This window comes from Catharus ustulatus, chromosome 4 (genome assembly GCF_009819885.2).
Source record: "Catharus ustulatus isolate bCatUst1 chromosome 4, bCatUst1.pri.v2, whole genome shotgun sequence".
Lineage (NCBI taxonomy): Eukaryota > Metazoa > Chordata > Aves > Passeriformes > Turdidae > Catharus > Catharus ustulatus.
Genome location: NC_046224.1, coordinates 74,967,638 through 74,987,633, shown reverse-complemented (window position 1 = coordinate 74,987,633; position 19,996 = coordinate 74,967,638). Strand labels below are relative to the sequence as shown.

Genomic DNA, 19,996 nt, shown 5'->3' with positions numbered 1-19,996 from the left:
TCCAGTGAGCAAAACACGCATTCCTTGGTGCCCCAGAGATCACCACAAGCTGTTAAGGCTGCAGCAAAAGGTCAGGAAAACACTTCTGTCCAAAGATGGTCCAGTTCCCTTGCTTAGGTAAAACACAACTTGCTGAAGAGAGAACCTGCTGAGCCAACCCTCCAACATCCACCAGAAATGCAACACTGCAAAGACACTAATGAATATTGCCTGTGGCTTGATGCAAGTCTTCCCCTAACCAGTGGTCTCTCAACATCATATTCTTGATCAGGAAATATCTCTGCTAACTACAGGTTCTTGGTGGGAACCATACAAACAGGAAAAGAAACTTCATTCCATGAGGTTGTGGACATCATCAATTATATGTTGTCCAGTATTTTATGCAGGTGAAATCCAAGAATGGTTTCATCTTGTTTTGAGTCTGTCATTTAGCCTGGAGGACTGAAGAGCTGCTGTGACATACTCATGCTTTAGGAGTTAGCATAGGAGAAAATAGGAATTGTCCTCGAGAGGAATACCCAGTCAGAACACCAACACACACACACAAAATATTATTCTGTCTCTTGGCACATCCATTATTTTACTTCTAAGGGAGCTGTGAAAAGTTCTTGAGGATTTTTCTGGCTTTGACAAGTCCATGGAGCATTGCTTTAGAGTCAATCATTTTGTATAGGTCAGCAAAACCCAATGTTCAACAATTGTTTGTCAATGGCCTGCGCTGAATTAGTGGAAGGTTTTTGGTGACAAACTCCAGTGAAGTCAATAGGAAGCTTGCCTGAGCTAAAACCCAAGAATGGGGTATAACACAAACTATACATAAAGGAACCTCAAGGTGATATATAATATGCTTCATCAAATTTCTAGATTTTCTAGATGCTTATTTCCTTCTTGATGTCTTTAAAAGATTCTAAAGAGCTCATGAACAGCAGTCAAGCATCCCAAAGCCTTGTAGAAGGATAAGGATACTCATGTCAAAAAGGACAACACAAAAATTATCTGCAATTTTCAAAGTTCCCACTGCTTTTAAGAGACTGTTACTTCAGCAGTGGCAGGAATTGCATTACAGTGGAAATAGCACTACTTAAATACTCTTTTTTTGCCTGCTTTCATTTTTTTTCCTAGCCTTCCTAAACAGGTAAAATAAGTGGTAAAAACCCCAAAGGAAACACACACACTCAAAAATCCTACACTGAACCTGAGGTTTGATAAACAAGAATAATTACAACCTGGGAAAAAAAATCCAACACTTGTTAAGATTTAGAAAGCCTACACATAAAGAAAGGGAAAACAGTAATCAGAGTTGCCTACAAAAATGGGATAAATGGTTTAATGTTTGGACTAACTCTATAAACTTGCCATCAATAAGAACCAAAACATACAGATAAAAATTTGAAAATTAATCACACAAAAAATTACAACCTACAAATTTCAAGTTACTCTTTGGAGTTACTACGGATCTGGATTAGTTAGTGCAACAGCTCATCCTTCTTGGTATTTCACAGAACTTGTAGTCCTGCAGACATGAGTACCCATGTCTACTGCCAGTGCTCAGACGTCATTGGGAAGAGCACTGCTTCCAAAAGAAAAAGGCTCAGACTAGGAGACCAATTCCTAGAGAATGAAGCCAAAAAAATAAGGAGGTGGAGTGTGCACTGGGATTAATTACTTGGTTACAGAGGCCAGGCTTAGGAAAAGAAAGGGAATTCAAGAGTAAAATGAGTAAGAGAAGAGGTCAGAAAGCTGAGGAAGCAGAGCGCTGAGGTCAAGTGAGAAAAGGTGGGAAACATGAATCTGCTATGGAACTGCAGTTAGGAGGAAAATGGAAAAGGGGTAGGTGTGTTAGAACGTGTACTGGAGAAAGGAGAATTATTTGGCAAGGATTATGAATTTAAAAAGCAAAAACAAAAGGGGGATGACACAGCCATGATAGATCTCAGATCCCCATGAAGAGATGGCAAACAACAAGAAGCACAGCCTGGGTGAGGACTCTGGGGCCACCAGTACAAAGAGAAGTTGGGATTTGGTTGGGACTATGAACCCAACACTATTGTTCCTACCAGTAACACATTGGTCACTCTGTGCTTTACCAGTTTCATCTACACAAAGTCTAGGAAATGACATGACTATGTAAAAAAAAAACCTCAAAAAAAAATCATAACAAAAAAAAACCACCCTACATTTTATATTTCTTTTGTAGTTAGTGACTACTATCTTGGGATTGATTGCTAAGGATCTTCTCCTTTCCTTACAGTCTTTTCTTGTAATGGTGTGATGGAAAAATTGAGATGGTAATTGATCCAAGGCCACACATCTTGCCAATACCATGACCAGCACACAAGCTGAATGCCTCCCTCTCAACCCAATTCTTGTTGTTCCACCCTGTGCTTCTCTGCAGCTAGGGATGCTGAATATCACCCTGTCAGAAGCAGGGTGTCTGAGAACTCTGGGAAGCCTTGAGCCTAAATCCCACTGTATTCAACTTCCTCAGACTCACACAGCGATTCACAGTCTTCCTGGAAGAAACCTTCAAGGATTTTTTGGCGCAATTTCATTTCTTCCCATCCTGACTCTGGTCCCTTTTCCAGCCACCTCAGCATGGTTCTTCCAGCTTCTGTCACTCATTGCTCAAACCCTCAGGCTGCGTGAGCTCCCCCAGCTGCAGCAGTGCTGGGACCAGGCTCAAGGTCACAAACCCATCAGAGTTTATCAGCTCAGGGTGCTCTCTGTGTCCCACCCCTGATGTTGGCATCTCTCATTCCCCTGCTCACTCACTAGTGGGAGCTGGCACACAGGAGGGTGACAGCAGTGATACAACATAGCCAAAAGCTTTTTGGGCAGGGTTCTTTCCCACCCTCACTCAGAAAAGCCATCCTTTCTTTTCCTGACCCCCACTTGGCCCTCTAAAATTCCTAATTTCACAAAAAAAACAACCTGAGCTTGTTCTGTGTGGTGACTCCTGAATTCTCTGATGCAAAAAAAGCTGAAGTTTGTTATGCCAATATTTACAAACTTGACAGTCATATCCACACCTATTGTGACAGTCTCCTGAAAAAGCAAAAAACAAAAATTTCAACAACTTATTTAATATAAGGATCCTCTGCTGTGAATAATATTCCCACAATGACCAGGTAATAAAGCAGCCACATATCCTGGAAGGCAAGCCCCCTGTCCCATAGGCAAACACAAACTCTGGTTGGCACAATAACTGAAAAGCAGGCAGAAATCCCATCTCTCTTTTCACGGGGTCCTATTTGAGGTTTAACAAGTTAGTCAAAAGATGCCATCCCATTATGAGCTCACATATAAACACAGGAGACCTTTCTTTACATTTAACTAGTATAAAACAGGATTTCCTTCCTGTAACAAGGACAAGGAAGGGAACAAAACAACAGAAGGAAGATTTCCCTGCTCTTCATCCAAAGCATAAACAACCCACAGAGTTCCCTTCCCTGGAAGGTGCTGTAAACCCTGGTCTCAACCTTATTATGTTATCACCATGCTGTGACACTGACCAGGCTTGTGCCATTTGCAACTGCCAGTGAAGTGACAGCAGCATTTTCCTCTCAGCTTCCTATCTTAGGCAGTCTACAGTTTTACTCCTGAATCTATGTTATCTCTGTCCTAAAGCATAATTGCAGGGATAACAGGCAGAAAGCCTCTGATGCAGGCTGACGTTAATTCCCCTCAAAGCAGCTCCAATTTTTCTGATTGCATTAACACACGACAGTTCTTTGTGCAGGGTTATACATGAGCTTACTTTATTTGTAAATTTAAATTAAGTCTCAGCAAGCTCATTAATATTTAAATAAAAGAAACTGCACCTAATCCAACTGCCCTCCATTTGTGCAAGTTCAATAGTTTTGCAGTACTTCCCAGTAACAAGAGTTTTCCAGTTGCTTTTGCAGTAACACTTCTAAAGTAACACATAAAAACTGCTGAAGCCAATTTCAAGCACTTTCTATGAGTACATTATACTGTTCTGGCCTATTTCTTAAAGCCAGTGACAAAGGCACTGCAGTGAGCATAAAAACAGGAAAGTTGGGGTTTAGGATAAATGTTTACTTAAAAACTGAAAGGGTTTCACATTCTGAGGTATGATCCCTAGACTTGATAAAAAAGTCTGAAGATTAATAGGAATTGTTATTACAGGAAGATAGATGGCAGAGAAACAGGTAGAATACCTAACACAACAGCTTTTCACGAATCCTGGCTGAGGCAAAAGAGAAGCAATTATTTACTGGAATCTTCTGTATGTGCTTTCCATATTCATTACTGAACAATCCTAGCAAAGAGTCTCGCAACTCAAGGCAAAAACAGACATGGAAGAGGTTGCTGGTTTTTTTGTTCAGGTGCATGGGGAAGGAGTCAATGGCATGTGCAATTCATGCACAGCAATTATTTGTCCAAGCAATATTTAGGCACCATTTTTCTACTTTTGCAGAGAGAAGGAAAAAAGGCTCTCATCACCCAGGATTCCTTTCTCTTCCCTCAGCACCCTCTACTCCATTGGAGTATTGAAGGTGATTGACAGAATTTTAACCTCAGTCACCAGGGAAAACATTATTGAAAAGTTATGATGAATGGGAAGGAATATTCAGAGCCTAAGACACATCTGGCAGCTTATTGGCAAAGTGTTATGGCACTTCCAGAGCTTGTAAAACAGGAACTGCCCATTATGTTTTCTGTAGGTAATTTCTTGTACCTCAAGAAGTTCGAGGTGTCTTGGGAAACCAGGGATGTGGGAGTTTCTGTGGTAGCTTTAACCCTAAAACAGCTAAATTACAACATGGAAACGAATCAAGAGTGCTGCTAGGCAAGTTCTGAAAGCATTCAATCACTTTTCTGCGCAGTACACCCATCTGTGCATGATCCACACGCACACACTGCACACAACTCCTTACCTGTGTCCTTAGGGTCTCTCAGCCCTCAGCTTCATGGCTACAAAACTCTGTGAAATATATGCTCACAGATAGGAAAAAAAGGCAAATATTCAGTAGATGAGCTTTTACAGGAATATTAACTCCAGAATTCTCCATGTACAGTTTGGCTCTCTAACTGTAAGGTCCCACTCCTGCACAGCTCCTGCCTGATGGAATACCTTCTCTTTAACTCACCTATTCTTTCATTCCATTCCAAAACACAACTAACACATCTTTTCACCCTCATCTCACCTATTTTCCCCTGCTGCCTCCCTTTTTCTCAGGGCTTTACTCACAGAACGCAGCACATGTTGGATACTCAGTGTATTCCTCAATAGCAGTGTGTACATGCCACTCAGTGTGCCAACTCTGAAAACAGCAACAAAACCCACCAAAGCCAACAGCACACACAGACTCACAGGAGACCACAGCCTACTGAGCACTCAGAACTCCAGGGTTTGGTCTATAATGTACAACAGTCTTCACACCACAAGTCCACACTGAGTACCCCACTTTCCAGTTTTAATTATTTCTTCCATTAAGACACATAGTGGAGTCAAACAGATTTCTCATTTAACTTTCTTCTTCCCCTACTTCTGTGAAACACCTATTTAGGTAAATTAACAATTCCTCCTCATTCTCAAGGGTGCAACCTTTCCAAACTTTGCTGAGATGATAAGTCCTGCTTGGCTAGGTTTTTACAACTCTACCCACAATAACAAATGTTTTTATAGACATTCTAAAGGATGCAAATAGATGTCATGGAAAACAGATGCAGAATGGAAATTCAAATCACAGGGTACCCCTATTTCATGATAGCACAACAGTTTCAATGCACCTCATTCAATTACAAGCACACTCCCAGTCTGGTTTTAGCCAGCAGTCTCCTCACTGAATTGAGGCAAAGACCCACTTAAAACCCAATTAAACTCTAAACAAGCTGTGAGTCCTCTCACCTGCAAATCTGCTTCATTTTGCTCTTAGAACCCTGCAAGTCAGAACATGCCACAAACATACCTGTTTTCCTCACCAGGAAAAATTTCAGTGTGTTTTTATTAATAAAACACAGTCGTTTTTAAGAGGTGCCCTACTGAAGTTTTTAAAATACACACACCATACCTCATCATTGTTAAACACTAAGCCAAAGAGCCAGGACCAGCTCATGTGCCCTGCACATGCAGAGAGTGTTTATCACTTACCAGCTCCTGCTCCTCTCTTTGAGCTTTTCTAAGGAGTTATAGTGCACATGCACCACGATATAAGTTTATTATTTTTCTTTAAGCATAGAAGTATTGTTTCAGCAATTTCAGAAGTTGGCAATGTGTTTTCTAAAACTTCAAGAGAGATTGAATCAGATGACTGACTTCCAAGAGTAGCATGAATCTTTTTAATTGCAATGTCTGTCAGCCATCGCAGTTGCTACTTTACAAGTATGGCTTTTGTTTTCCTCCAATTCTGGTCTCAAATTTCTTAAGTCTCAACACATTTTCCTCAGGAAATAGCATCCCTGCTCCTACATCCTACATCCCTGGAAGTAAGTTTTCATCTCGATTCAAACCAACAAGCAAGCGATTTATTCACTTATTTGACAGAAAAAAACATGTTTTCTGCTAATTCAGTGAACTGTGTTCCAGAGCCGGTTTGTGTTTTGCCCTTACTGAACAGAATTCTTTGCTATGGATTCATTCTAATCCAAAAGTAAACACTCTTCCTTTTTATACAGACAGCTCAATCCCAAAGCACCAACACTGGCATATGTGGTGACACAAGAAAAGCTATATTCCCCCAACAAGAGGGACTTCTTTAAAAAAAAAAAAATTAAAAAGAAACACCAAACCAAACAAAACACCCAACCCCACAAAATATTGTTCAGCCAAATTCACTCGTGTCTGAAATTCAAGCATTAATTAATTACCCATCACTTGAGAGGAGCACAGTACCAACTTCAAAATGGCACAAGGTAAGACAAAAACCACCAGGATAATCCCTGACCAAAAGGGATCTCCCACACATATCTGCAGGTTAACATTCACCAAGCACTTTTACAGCATGCTGGAATTTGTTAATAATCACATACAGCACCTGAGCAACTTTCTGGAATATCCTTCTCTAAAACCAGCTCCACTGAAACAAGTAATACAATGACAAGACGTACCAGCCAAAACCAATTTGATGTTCTAAATGTTTACTGGATATATTTTCATTCTCTACCTTCAGAAGTCTCAACAATCACTTTTCAAAAGGACTTTCAAAATATCAAGATAAATACTATCCAGGACTTACCAGATTGGAATTGGTGGCGTTGGAATCATCTTCTGGAAAGGGGATATAGATAGCTAAGGCCACACAATTGGCAAAAATAGTCAGTAAAATAATTATTTCAAATGGTCTGAGGAATGGTGTTAAGGAAATTGTTCCAAAATGAGCACACAAAAATAAAAAGAAATAAATAAAAAAGGATTTATAAGAATCCTGTTTAAAGAAAGCATTCCAAGCCCCTTATATTGTGAAAAGAAACATATGCCTTTTTAAGTGCTTTCAGGAGCTCCCAGCCAAAACCCTTCCTAATATGTCAAAAGCAGTGTAGGCCAGTCGCGTGCCAGAGTAAACACAGATTCCTTCAAAGTTTTTTCTTCTTTTACTGATTTAGATTGCATTTTCTCAATTTTCCTTCCAGTGTGGCTGCCCTAGTTTTAATAAGAGAAACCTGCATTGTAATGGCTGCCCTTGATCATCTTAGGATTACTTTTTCTTGGTTGTTTTCATCAGCATTTAATAAATTCTCAGATAATTTTAACCAACACTTTTTTTTTCCCTTTTGTTATTGTTGGTGCTGTATTTTTGCCCCTCTCTCTCTGTTTCTCTTACCTTGGAGTTAAATGTGAGGGCTCAAGCAATACATGCACACATGGTTAGAAGGCATTTTAAAAAGGATAAATTTTCTTAAAGCAAAAAAAAAAGTCTTTGTCCAAAATGTGCTTACACTGCACACTGTAACATACATTTGTTTTGCTTAAAAATTATTGAGGTAGTATTTCCTTTTCTCTTATTTGCATTTCATTTGGCATCAGAGGGAACACCAACATGCCTGCACGGAATGTCAGGGACAGCAGGAAGCTGAGAGTCCCATCTGACACAGACACAGTTCAGAGGCATTTCAACCTTGCACCAGCTTTGCTGGGGAGCAGAGAAACCAAACTTTTGGAATGTTCAACAGGGATACCCTGCACAAGCTCACTGGGGTAACTCCCCAGTACTTTGGAAGGGAATGAGGACGGAACAGGGAGAATGCCAAGCATAACCTGTGCCACAGAGAGCATTTGAGCATGGCTTTATCTGCCATGGGACTGCCAAATGCCAGCCCAGCATGGATGATTCTGGTCAGCAAACTGCTGCTCTCAGCAGGCTTGAGCAGAAAGAACAGGGGATCTCTAAATGTTAAGCTGATCTGCAAGATCTCCACAAACTCCAGGCACCTGACCACTGTTTATACTCACACACATTCTACATTTCACAAATGGAAGAGTCAGAGGGTTCCAGACTCACCAGATTACTGTGCTTAAGCCTCTGAATAACAGGAGATAAATGGTACCACAGAGGCAGAGGAGCCGATCAGGACAGGAAGACTACATGTGAAATCACTAAGACTTCCCAGGTCTGTACTACCCCAGGCTGTTTGTATAATGGTTACTGCTCAAAGACCTAGATTTCCATAGCCTTTCTTTTTCTTAATCGCCTTTGCTCTCCAGACTTCTTTTTGTTTGTTTTGGCAAGATTATTATCCATTAATTTATCACTCTTTACACATTTTCTCTTGTTTGTATTCTTTTTGCATCGTAAATATTATATTGTATAAAATCAAGAAATACACTGCACAAAAGGTAGAAAATTAGATATACAGCTAAATCTTTGCAAAATAAGGTAATTACTTCGTTTCACTCTCTTGAATGCAATTGCTCATTCAGCTCTTAACACTGCAACATTTGGGTAAGAAACACCACAGAAGTACTATTGGATATTTTTTCAGTATCTATTATGCTTAAACCTCTGTGGTAGAACAAATTAGGCTAAGCCTTTCCCAGTTTTTAGCAAGTAGGAAAAGGTAGAACATAGAATAAAGCTAAACCTTGCCATAACCCTTTGATATTGCTTGTTGCCATTGAAGTGTTTCATGTTTACCATCTCTAGATGTCTAGATGAGAGGTTCTGATAGAGAAAAAACACTTCCATCACAGTAAATATGTACTGATGGAAAAAAAAATTACTTCCTCACCTAAAACCAAACAAAGCCCCAAACTGCAAGTTGCAGCACCTTGGTACTGCTTCAGTTGCAGTTTGATCATGTCTTGATCTCAGCAGTGCTGTGCCCTGGTTTACAACACATCATTGCCATCATTGACTGCTGATCTCCTTTATCTATCAAGTGTCACTCTGTGCTTTCCCTGAAGACATGTGGTGACTGGGGTGTTGCTAGGCAAACCAAGATTCAGTTTTATCCTCTTTATCACCCATCATCTTATGCTGAAAGTATCAGTGTCAGAAGCACTAAGTAGCCAACTTCATCAAGGGATTAAAAATTAGCATCTGAAGAAGAAAGGGGCAGGCAGGTAGTTTAAGGACATAGGATTGACAGGAGCATTTTTAACAACTTCATGAGACAAATACGTCCATGTCATCAATACTGAATATACTCACTTTCTGTTTTCAGCCAACATTCCACCAGGCATCTAAAGAATAATATTATCAGATTGTCTTAAATGCCTTAATTCTTTTTTTTTTATCATATTAACTAGTGCCAAATTCTGTACTGCCTTTCCTTGACATGCTTATCTATCCCTAAAAACATTCTTTTTCTTTTGTAGTTCCTGAAGAACTGCATCGGCTAGTGATTACTGTTCAGGGTTAATCCTGGTTTCTCTTTGGGAATGCAAAGGAGGCATAGCTCATTTCAGATAGAGTCTCACACCGGAGACTCAAATCCCACCTTGCAGTGATCACACCTGGGGGACTGACAAGGCTTTGCCCTTTGCACACAATAAAGCAATGATCAGACTCTCCCTGACTTTCCAGCAAAGCAGCAGTGACCCCTGCGCTGCAGTTCTGTGTCAGTGGTTATCATCCATCGGCTGTGACACCATCTGCCTCCTGGTCAGACTCTGAGATCTGGCTCTGCACTACATTTGGACGTGTTACTTTAACTGCATTTCTTTGAGATAAACATTATCCCTTACATACATTACTGAGCTTTCTTCTTCTAACTGGAATTCCGAAGTAATTATCACTTCCCAATCCGGTCTAAAGGTCTTACTGTATACCTCCAGTGGTTTTTTACCTGGTCCTTTTGCCCCATTGTTTTCTCCACACTGTAGAAACTGTGCTGTCACATGTTTAACAAAAAAGTGGACAATTCAAAGTACCAAAGCTCTGGAATGGTGACACCTCTAAAAAACTCATAAAACATTAAAAAAGTGAAAACCAGAAGCTGCTATCCATCTCACCGAGTTCAGTTCTGACCTCAGATACCTTGAGTATCTGCCATGCACTTCAGCCTGGGCTGCACCTTTCTCAAAGAGCAGAATTCAAGCAGCAAGCTTTATCATTCAAGCTTCTATTGGTTTCTCACACCATGGTATAGTACAGTTCTAATCCTCTTTCCTGATGTGTCCCCCTTCAGCATAAACCACCTCACTTCAGACATCAAATATTGCTTGTGTACCTTAAGTTTCCAGGGGTGTCTTTGTGTTGGATCCCAGAAAGCTGGGCTTTTGAGTTTTCTGCGTTTTCTGGCACTGACACCCTGGAGAGCACAGCTTTTGTCCTGAGGCCTTGGAGAAGGTTCCAAATTTGAGTGATGGAGTTAAAATCATGGGTGTGTAGTTCAATAGAAATGTGTGATTTTACATGGTGAAGGGTTTAAATTTGAGGTTTATATAACATAGTGATAGGTTTGGGACAAGATAGAGGATTTTGGGTGGTGTCCCCTTTTGATGTTCATCTTCCCTCTCTATGGTTTCAAATAATTTATGGTTGGATGGTGCTGCACTGAGGGTCACAGGAATTTGGTTATTGGTCAAAAGTATCAACAATATATGTGTTAATTCTCTATTGGACTGCTTATCTTTGAGAGACCTTAGAGCTACCTGGATTCATCTCCATTTTGCTCGCTTCTAGCTTTCTATACTTAAGATAAAATTTAATAAACAACCAAGCCAGAACACAAGAAAATCCATTTCCTCGTGGACTTTTCAATCCTGGCTCTGAGTGAAGACAACTCCAGCCAAACCACTGCTGTTCGCAGGTGGTGTGCCTGTGCAAGGTCCCACCTGTGCACCTCCCACTGGTTTCCCCAGCTGTGCCCAGCGCAGGAGGCAGCCTGGCTGTGCCCAAGGATACTTCCATTCCACGATGCTGATGCACGCCCTGCGGATGGGATTCTTCAGCGTCAGGCACAGCAGCGCCCGCGGGGGACGCGTGGCTGTGGTGCTCCCCTGCTTCTTCTGCTTGCCATACTGCTGCCTCTTCCTCTGGGTGGAGCTGGCTGTGGAGATGGTGGCATTGCCAGCACTGCCCATCAGCTTGGCCTGCCTGGCAGCATCGATGGCAGCCTGCCAGGACAGGGCTGCCCCTGGCGTGGGGATGTGCTCTGGGGCCAGCCCTGCAGCTGCATTGGCATTCATGTTGGCGTGAGCTGGACGGGGACTCCCATAGTTGGAACCTGCAGGGGGGGAAAATAACCCAAAAATTAAAATAAAGCACAGAATCCTATTGTGGCAGTATTAATTATATATACTAACCATATACTAATTATGTAGCAGTAGTAATGCTACTAAACCAATACTACCATGCAATCCTTGGTCTTGCAAGAGACTCCCAACAAGACTGATGGATGCTGAGCTATTGGACTCAATCCTCCAAACCACGCAGTCTCCAGAGACTCAGAAAATAAACTAAGCTTCCTTTTTCTTTTTAACCCACATATTTGGCAAGTTGAGCTGTTTGAAAGCTCAAAAGGTAAGGCTTGTCCTCTTCACCTTCTCACTCAGATATGCAACACTGTGCTAGCTGGTACATGGCAAAGGAGTCAAATGAAATTGTCAAGTCCTATCATAAAAACCCTCATGCTTCTTTGAGATTACATCAAGGAAAGGTGAAGTTTTATGAATAAGTTTAATTCTCCCTGCAAACAGCACACAGAGCTAAGAACAGCCTGAGCAGAAGGGACAGTGAAGTAGAAACCTACAAAGGCACAGCTCATGGCTTCTGTGCCCTGTATGTTCCTGTGCAGAGCATTTAGGCCAACCAATTTGTTCAGAAATGGGAACTAAGTCCACACCCTGATAAACTCATAGATGAACTACTGAGCCAATGGAGAAAGTTATTTTAAAAGCACAAAATAGTAAGAATGCTAAAACCTAGCAGTCCCAAATTTTGCAGCTTCTTTAGGCCAAAGTTAGGAAGTATAAGCATTTGCCCAGTCATAATAATGGAATATACACATCAGGTAGCATATGGTTGATATTGAGAAGGTCTTGGCAGTACAACAAATGAAGTCACCCTTTCAAGATACTGCAGTTATTCCAGTGTTTCAGTAAAGGCAGCTAAACCACCTGTGCCCCTTCCATGAGGCTTCTCCAGTGACACAAATTAAAACCTCAATCACTTCAAGATGAGAGAATTCTGAAACTTCAAAAAGAGATTGCTTTACTCTTTGGACTATGCTTCACCTGAGCTCTGCAAGAAATTGTAAAAGATGAACTGAATTTTAGCTCAGACACTTTACAGGAGAAAGTATAAGCCCTGCCAAAAAAAGTGCAATACAGAACTTACACAAAGTCACAAAAGCAAACTCTAATTAAGCAGAAGACCTTGTTTAGGTAGGGCCAATATCATATTTAAGATACTATCTTTCATTTGTTGTGGAGCTTGCCTGTGGCCCTTAATTTGAGGTACAGGTAAAAGGAGGCCTGAGAGGTACACAGATCTCCTTCCTCCACAGTTCAGCTTCAAAACCACTCCAGCTTCCATCTATGTGTGCCCTTCAGGAAAAGTGCACAGTGGGAGGGAATGGAAACACAGGCAAGGAGTTGGGTCACCTATTTCAAAGCAAGCTCAAAGCCTCCTGCTGCTTCAGGATAGCACAGAAATAAGGTGCTACTCATCAGGACAGATGGGCTCCTGTAGACTTAGACAAATCAAAGGGAAGGTCACTTGTGACACTGGTTCACAATATCATTACCTTAAAACCAAGGACATAGCAAGCTCTTCTTGAAAGGAACTAATTACTCAAGATGCATATTTCATAGCTGGATGTGCAGTGCCAAGGTATCACAGCACTGACTGCACTGCAAATGAATTATGGAATAAATACAACTACATTGCCACACTGAGTGCAACAGGATATATGCCTCTACCTAGAAAGCATTCAAGATTTAGTAAAATCATCTCATTGAACCGCAAGGAAGGACACACTAGAGTCAGATCTTTTTTTGGTTTTATGTCAGGCATTGCCATAAGATAACCCAGGCTGTGAGAGTTTGATTACAGAGCAGGGAAATACAGAGTTTGCCCCTGCTCCCTGAAAAACCTCCTAGCTGCAAACCAGCCAAAGGAAGCTGATGAGTAACGTGACTCAGCTATGTCAAAGGGAAAGTTGAAAGAAACAAAAAAGGGAAATGGTTAATTCACATCCCTCACATTTGAAAATGAAGAAAAAGAGCTTTCAGAATCCTACAGGCTAAGCAGATTTCCTCGATGAAGTAGGCAATCAAGTGGCAGACAAACTTAGTTTTCCAAGGTTAAGCAAATTGTACACAGTCCTACTCATGGGATACGTATTTATTTTCAGACTCGTTCCACATGCAGTTTTTCTCTTAGCATCTATTTGACTTCCCTAGCCTGAGACATGCTAGAAAGGCAAAATAAATGGAAAATCACTAATTATTCTCCAACACCAGCTCTTCTTTAATACTGACCCATTAGAGTGGAGAAGAAAGATGTGTGTTTTCCAGTAAAAGCAAACTTGCTGATCCCTCTCCACAGTGTTCTTATCATGCTGACTAGACCATGTGCTCCTGTAAATAAACAGCTGCTGCTTCTTAATGAAGACTTTTCTGCAGTTTGGGAATGTGTCAAGTTTCATCATTATTATGTCTTATTAGTTAGGTTCCACATGAGGATCCAAGTCCATGAATTTTGACTTTGTTGTGCCAGCAAAGTTAAGGACCCAAATTTCAGGGGTGTTATTGGTTTTTGCCTCTAATGGTATCAGCAGTCCCATAACAAAATGCTTTGTCTCAAATTAATTTCAAAGAGTCAGTAATGACAGATTTATATAAACAAAGAATACAAATACTGATAAGGATCTGCCTGTTTTCATGAAGCTCAGAGGCTGCAGACAGGATCTGTAGTAAATTAATAATGGCAGTGACAAATGACTTGTTCTGGAGGTACTTTATAGAAATAGCTTGAATAAAAGAGTGAAGCTCCCACAGCAACATTCATGAGCTAAGCACAATATTTTCAAAGAAAGCATAGCCAAAGTTACAAGGAGAATGAAATTCCACCCTATAATCTAAAGGCTTGGGGTTAATCCCTGGGAAGCAAGGAGAACAGAGCTCTATTGAACTCGTGAGGCACCATGCTGAAATTTCATGTGCAGCACTCATTTCTCCCCCACTGCAAAACTCTGCTGCCACCTGAGAGCTGCACTTACTGGATTTGTTTTTTTTTTTTCTTTTGGCAGTGTAGCAGTGAAATACTCCACTCAACTTCCCACTCCAAATGAAGTTTCATGCTACCAAACGCACCATCATTAACCTGGATGTGTACCAGAACCGGCAAATGCAGATGGAGCCCCCACCCAAATGCAATAACTCACTAAGCACTGTGATCCCCACAGCATCATCACCCTGCTAATCCCCACCACCCTCCAAGCAAGAATTTGTACTGTTGACAATGTCCAGCTGGTGCACAAAACTGTGCTTTCTCAAGCCCTTCTGGGCTACAGATCATGAATTTAAGCATCTGAACATAAATAAAACATACACGTGAACAAGATTGATCACAAAGTCTTTGGAAATTACTCTCACTTCTGAAAAAAATGCAGATTTGCAGAACTAAAACAGATGTAGAAAGTATAAGAACACAGGTCTCAAAAAACAGTTAAGTCACAAAAATAGCAGGTAAGGCTACTCTGCAACAGGAAATGAACCACGTTGCACAAAGCACTTGATGCTAAAGCTTACAACTCTACCACCAAAATTGTCATGACCAAAAACACTATTAAAATGCACAGGGATGACCATTTTAAGTGCTGTTTGAAATCTAATACCATCTGTCATGCCACCTATTAACTAGCTCAAACAGCATCATAAAAAACCCCAACTAGGCAGTGACCATTTGACACAAGACACAGGTAAGTTAATGACACAATGGAATCACAGCTCCTGAGGGTGTTTTGCTTAATCTATTTTACATTAATTTGTGCTTAAATACATTTAGATGAAAAATAGACCAATCCTGATGCAGAGTGTCATTATTTTATTTTTCCCCACCACTTGAAAAACAACAGAAACCTCAAATTGCACACTTTGAAACTGAAACTCCTGAAATAGAAACCTTGAAACACTGCAGTGTTTTGTGTTTTTCCCAAAGCAGGGGAGAGCAGGGTGCAGTAAAAGATGACATTGGTTAACTCAGGGTCTTATCTGCTCTCAGAATGAAGGTAAAGTAGGAAAGTTGTCACCTGGTTAAGATCACATTCAAGAACATGGGGAAAACATAACACAATATTCAAGTGAGAGGTATTAAAATCAGAAGCACAAAACAACAAAAAGTCAGTGTATGGATCATCCGTTAGTGAGGAACAATGTAGAAAACATTGATCCAGCAACCAATGGAAAAAGGAGAGCCTTTGATATGATTCCAAGAAGGATTAAGTACTAATGACAATTTTCAAATAAATTTTTACTAAAAAAAAAAATCCTCAAGAGCTGATGACTAGAACAAATAAACCCCAAACCATACAGGTATCATTTCCAACTGTAAAAGAGAACCAAGTACTTGGATAATGTCCATGCTTTCAGCTACTTTGGTTCTGCACCCTAGAATACTTAAAACACTTTCTGCAGTAACCTCAAAGCTCTTGGTTGCTGGCTTGAACTCAGGGAAGACAGTTGAGAACTCAGAGGAAGCAGAAATGTTAAGCGGAATCCCCAGTTTAAAAAGAAAAAGAAGAAAGAGGGCAAATTTACATCCAGATTAACTTCAGTTTCAAAGAAAAAAAACCCGTGGAATAAGTAAAATAAACAAGCATCAGCAGGACAAATAGAAAAAGAGCAAGAGACACAGATCTGTCATGAATACACTGCATCAAAGAAAACCAGTTTCTTCCAGAACTGAGCAACAGCATTCACAGGCAAGGTGAAACCAGTAGGGTCCATGTCTCCTGGTTTCATGAATAATTTTATGAGCTCTTGTATGATAGCACCATAAGAATCCTAGGGACATAGAAGCAGTGGGAAAAAAATGGAAATCATGAGTAAGAAGTCAGTGGATGCTTGAGAGCAGTTATTGCTACACATCTAAAGTGGAGGATGTGTCACAGGGATGTACCCAAGTGCTCGCCCTGATCTGATTCTGTTCCATGTTTTGGTTCTGCTCAATTAATGATCTGGATGATTAAATGGTGAATAGTGTTATTAAACAAGCAGGTAACTGAGAAGCTGGGAGGTAAAGCAAATACACTGAAGGACAGGATCTGAATTTAAAATTAACTCAATGAATTGAAGCAAAAATCTTTAAAAGAGGATGGAGTTCAGCAGGGACACATGCAAAGTGTTTAAGCAAAATGAATCATCTGCCCAAATTATTTTCAGAAAAGCCTTGGGGGTTTACACTGGACCCCCAGTAGAACAGAAGTTGATATTGTCATACTGCCTTCTTCCATCAAAATGCAGTCATAGCCATGTGGTGCATAAACAGGGATAAAACCCAAGCAGAACTAGGGAGTAATCCTTCACTCAGTTGGGCTTAGGCAGGGCTCCAGCTGAAAGGCAGCAGGCAGCTTTGTGTTCCCCATTCCTGGCTCAGGCCAGGCCACCCAAAAGGAGCAAGGAAAGCAATCCCAGGGCATGGAAAACCTGAGCCACGAGGCAAAGGCACAGGAATGGGGATGGCAGGATCAGCCTGCTGCTCCTGGGCATGGGAGCATGGCACGATCTTGAAACATGTTCAGATACACACCATATCTGGGGTTAATACCTATTTTTAGACATGTATGTTTGCATTTCAAGGAACAGAAAGGTCCTATCTATCACCAAACTCACAGGCAATAAGCAGTGGGTTTTGCAGGGAGAAAAGTACCTTCTACACTCTCAAGTCTATCAGACCAGGCCAGAAAAAACATCTATCTGCCATCACACACCTGAGGAGAGATGTCTATAGTTGCTTTTGTTCACTTAAAGCAAGTGGGACATGAAAAGCCTGTGCACAGAAAGAATGTATTCATTCCATCATTTAGTCCATCGAAAGGGACCACTCTGAGTAAAGCCTGCCTCTCTGTAGCCTTTGGAGGATCACAGCCACCCCAGCACTGCATAGGGCTTTATGAGCGTTGTCTCCCATCTCCAGAAGTGAAAATCCCCACTCCTCTTTCCATGAGTGTGTTCATCACTCCATGGTGGGGGTGAAGGGACTCAGGAGATGCTCAGGACCATCCGCCTGGAATACTTCTTTTGGTTCTAAAACCTCATTCTGCAAATTTTGAAAGCTTAATAGACTTCCAATATCTCAAGTTAAAGACCAGCCTCACACAGTTTAAAACCCTGAAATGAAATTAACCAACTTATTTGTATGAAAAAACAGGTTTTTTTCCCAGAAATCTTAAGTAACTTTTCAGTTGCTATGCCTGGAAACTTCCTGCAGTGAATGCAAGGCAGCACACGCCTAAAACTCTCCCATTTGAAGGATGATTTGGATATGTTTCCTTGTTAGCCTCTAATAAAAAGTTGACAAGACAATTCTGAGATCTAACAGCTAAAGTGATGCGAGGATTTTTTTCCCCCAAATAGGTTTTTCTGAAGGTAACCTATAAGTAAAGGTGGGAATTATAATGAAAACTGGATTATAACTTGAACTCAGGTTTTTTCTATAAAAAAACTAAATAGACACATACACTTCTAAATATCACATCAGGCTAAGACAGTAGTTTCTGGCCCAGAGGAAAGAGTTAAGAAACTCCCCTGTAAATTGTTTGGGGGTTTCAGAACATACACACACATAGAAAATAGATTATTTGAGACAGTTTGCTTGTTACAGTTGAGATAAAACATTTTTTTTAAAAATCTAAACCAAAATAACATTTTCAAGAACTGTGCTTCAGTTGACATCTTGGTTTTCCTTTATTTCCCTCCTCAAAAACAAGGATTTATTTTTCTGCATGCCCTTCACAGAAGATGCAATGAGCTCCTAGCAATGTGGAAAAAAAGTCCATTTCAATGAAGAGCACAAGTGCACAAGCTGCTCTCACTCCCAGTACCAAATGCCTCCAAGTTAAATATTTACACTTGAAAATTAACTACTGACACTGCGTGGCCAATTACTGTAACTTTGCCAACACTATTTAGATTTTGAATTTTCTGAGAAAGGTGCCACATTGGTAGAACAGGCAGCACAATGGATTTCTGGCTCATAAATAAAGCACAAGATCACAATCAATAATTCCCTAGACAATACATTCCCTGCTGAAATAAAGCATGGGACTTCCTTAAAATCACCACAAACAGTTCTCTCCATGAAAGAACCCCATATTTTAGAGTACACTGCAAATAAGATGATTCTTCTATGGGTACAAATCTTGGATGCACAAGATCCAGACAGCAAAATATAAATTTCTAGGATTTTCCTTATTTTTCTGTTGAAGATGCTTTGGTTTTCAAAGAACAGAGTTCAGGTCTTTAGGGTGGTTTGTATTTTTTGAGAGTTTTCTCCTATTTTTGTTTTGGAGGATGGGGAGAAAGGAAAGGGCACTGTTTGTTTGGCATTGTGGGCTTTTTTAATAAAAGGCACCATCTTTTACTTGTAGTAAAAACAAACTGTACTCCTATGTACTGGTAAATTTGGGATTTAAAGCAACTCTGTTTTGCCTCCTTCAGCAAAGAGCAATCTCAAACCTTGCCCAGGACAACCAAAGAGAGCTAAAAGTTTGAAAATCCTCAGCAGACACAAAAAAATCCATCTAGCTTGGAGATTTCGCTTCTGTAACTCTGGATTCAAACCAAATAGACTGGGAGGTAAGGTATGGGGTTTTTTTAGAGATGAGGAGGAGGGGGGGAAAAGCATGAATCCTACTGAAAAATGGAATCTGAGGCAAGTGTCTGATGTGAAAAGTATGATAACTGATGAGATCTCAACTCAGCTGAACCACAAATTCTATCAGGAGATAAATGTATTAAGGTGAAGTAGTGCTAAAGGGGCAATTTCCTTCTAAACAGTTTCTTTTTCTTTCTTTTGCTGCTTTCAAGCTACAAGAAAACCTCAAGAAACTCACAAAGAATCCTTTTTGATTTCTTTGGAAGAGTTCCTGGTGGCACCAGAAATCAAGCCAGAGAACACTTTCCTTCAACCGCAGTTCAGTGAAACATTAATAAAACAAAAAGCAGGACTGGTGACAAACATCTTTTTGCTACTAAGAGTATTTGTATTTGCCTGACAGACCCCAATTGGTTGAAGGAACAACTGTCAAGGGTATTTTTTACAGAAACTCACAGTTCTCCTGGGATAATCTCCAGCAGAACACAGAGCACAAGAACAATGCTAACACCAAAGGGCAAGTAAATAACAGCCCAAAGTTGCTGGCCTTGGGGCATCTGTAGATGCTTGTTTCATGGCATATTGCTTTGATACATCTTTTTAAAGTAGGACACCTATTTTTAGGGCACAAAACCTCTGCAGTAACATGCACACATCATTGGGAGCTGCTGGGAGGAGCACCAGGCTTCCCTGGCAAACTCCAGGCACAAATCCTCAAACAGAGACACCAAGAGAGAACTTCCTTATTTAAGTGCAATTTCTTTCCA

General features: G+C 40.6%; 1 protein-coding gene across 1 annotated transcript in view; it reads right to left on the bottom strand.

Annotated features, from left to right (window-relative positions):
- Nucleotides 1-19,996, bottom strand: part of CACNA1C (calcium voltage-gated channel subunit alpha1 C) — a 384,464-nt gene that overhangs the window by 346,917 nt on the left and 17,551 nt on the right. Inside the window, 2 exon segments of the mRNA XM_033057464.2 lie at nucleotides 7,203-7,308; nucleotides 11,313-11,634. Coding sequence (XP_032913355.1) covers nucleotides 7,203-7,308; nucleotides 11,313-11,634 — 428 coding nt within the window.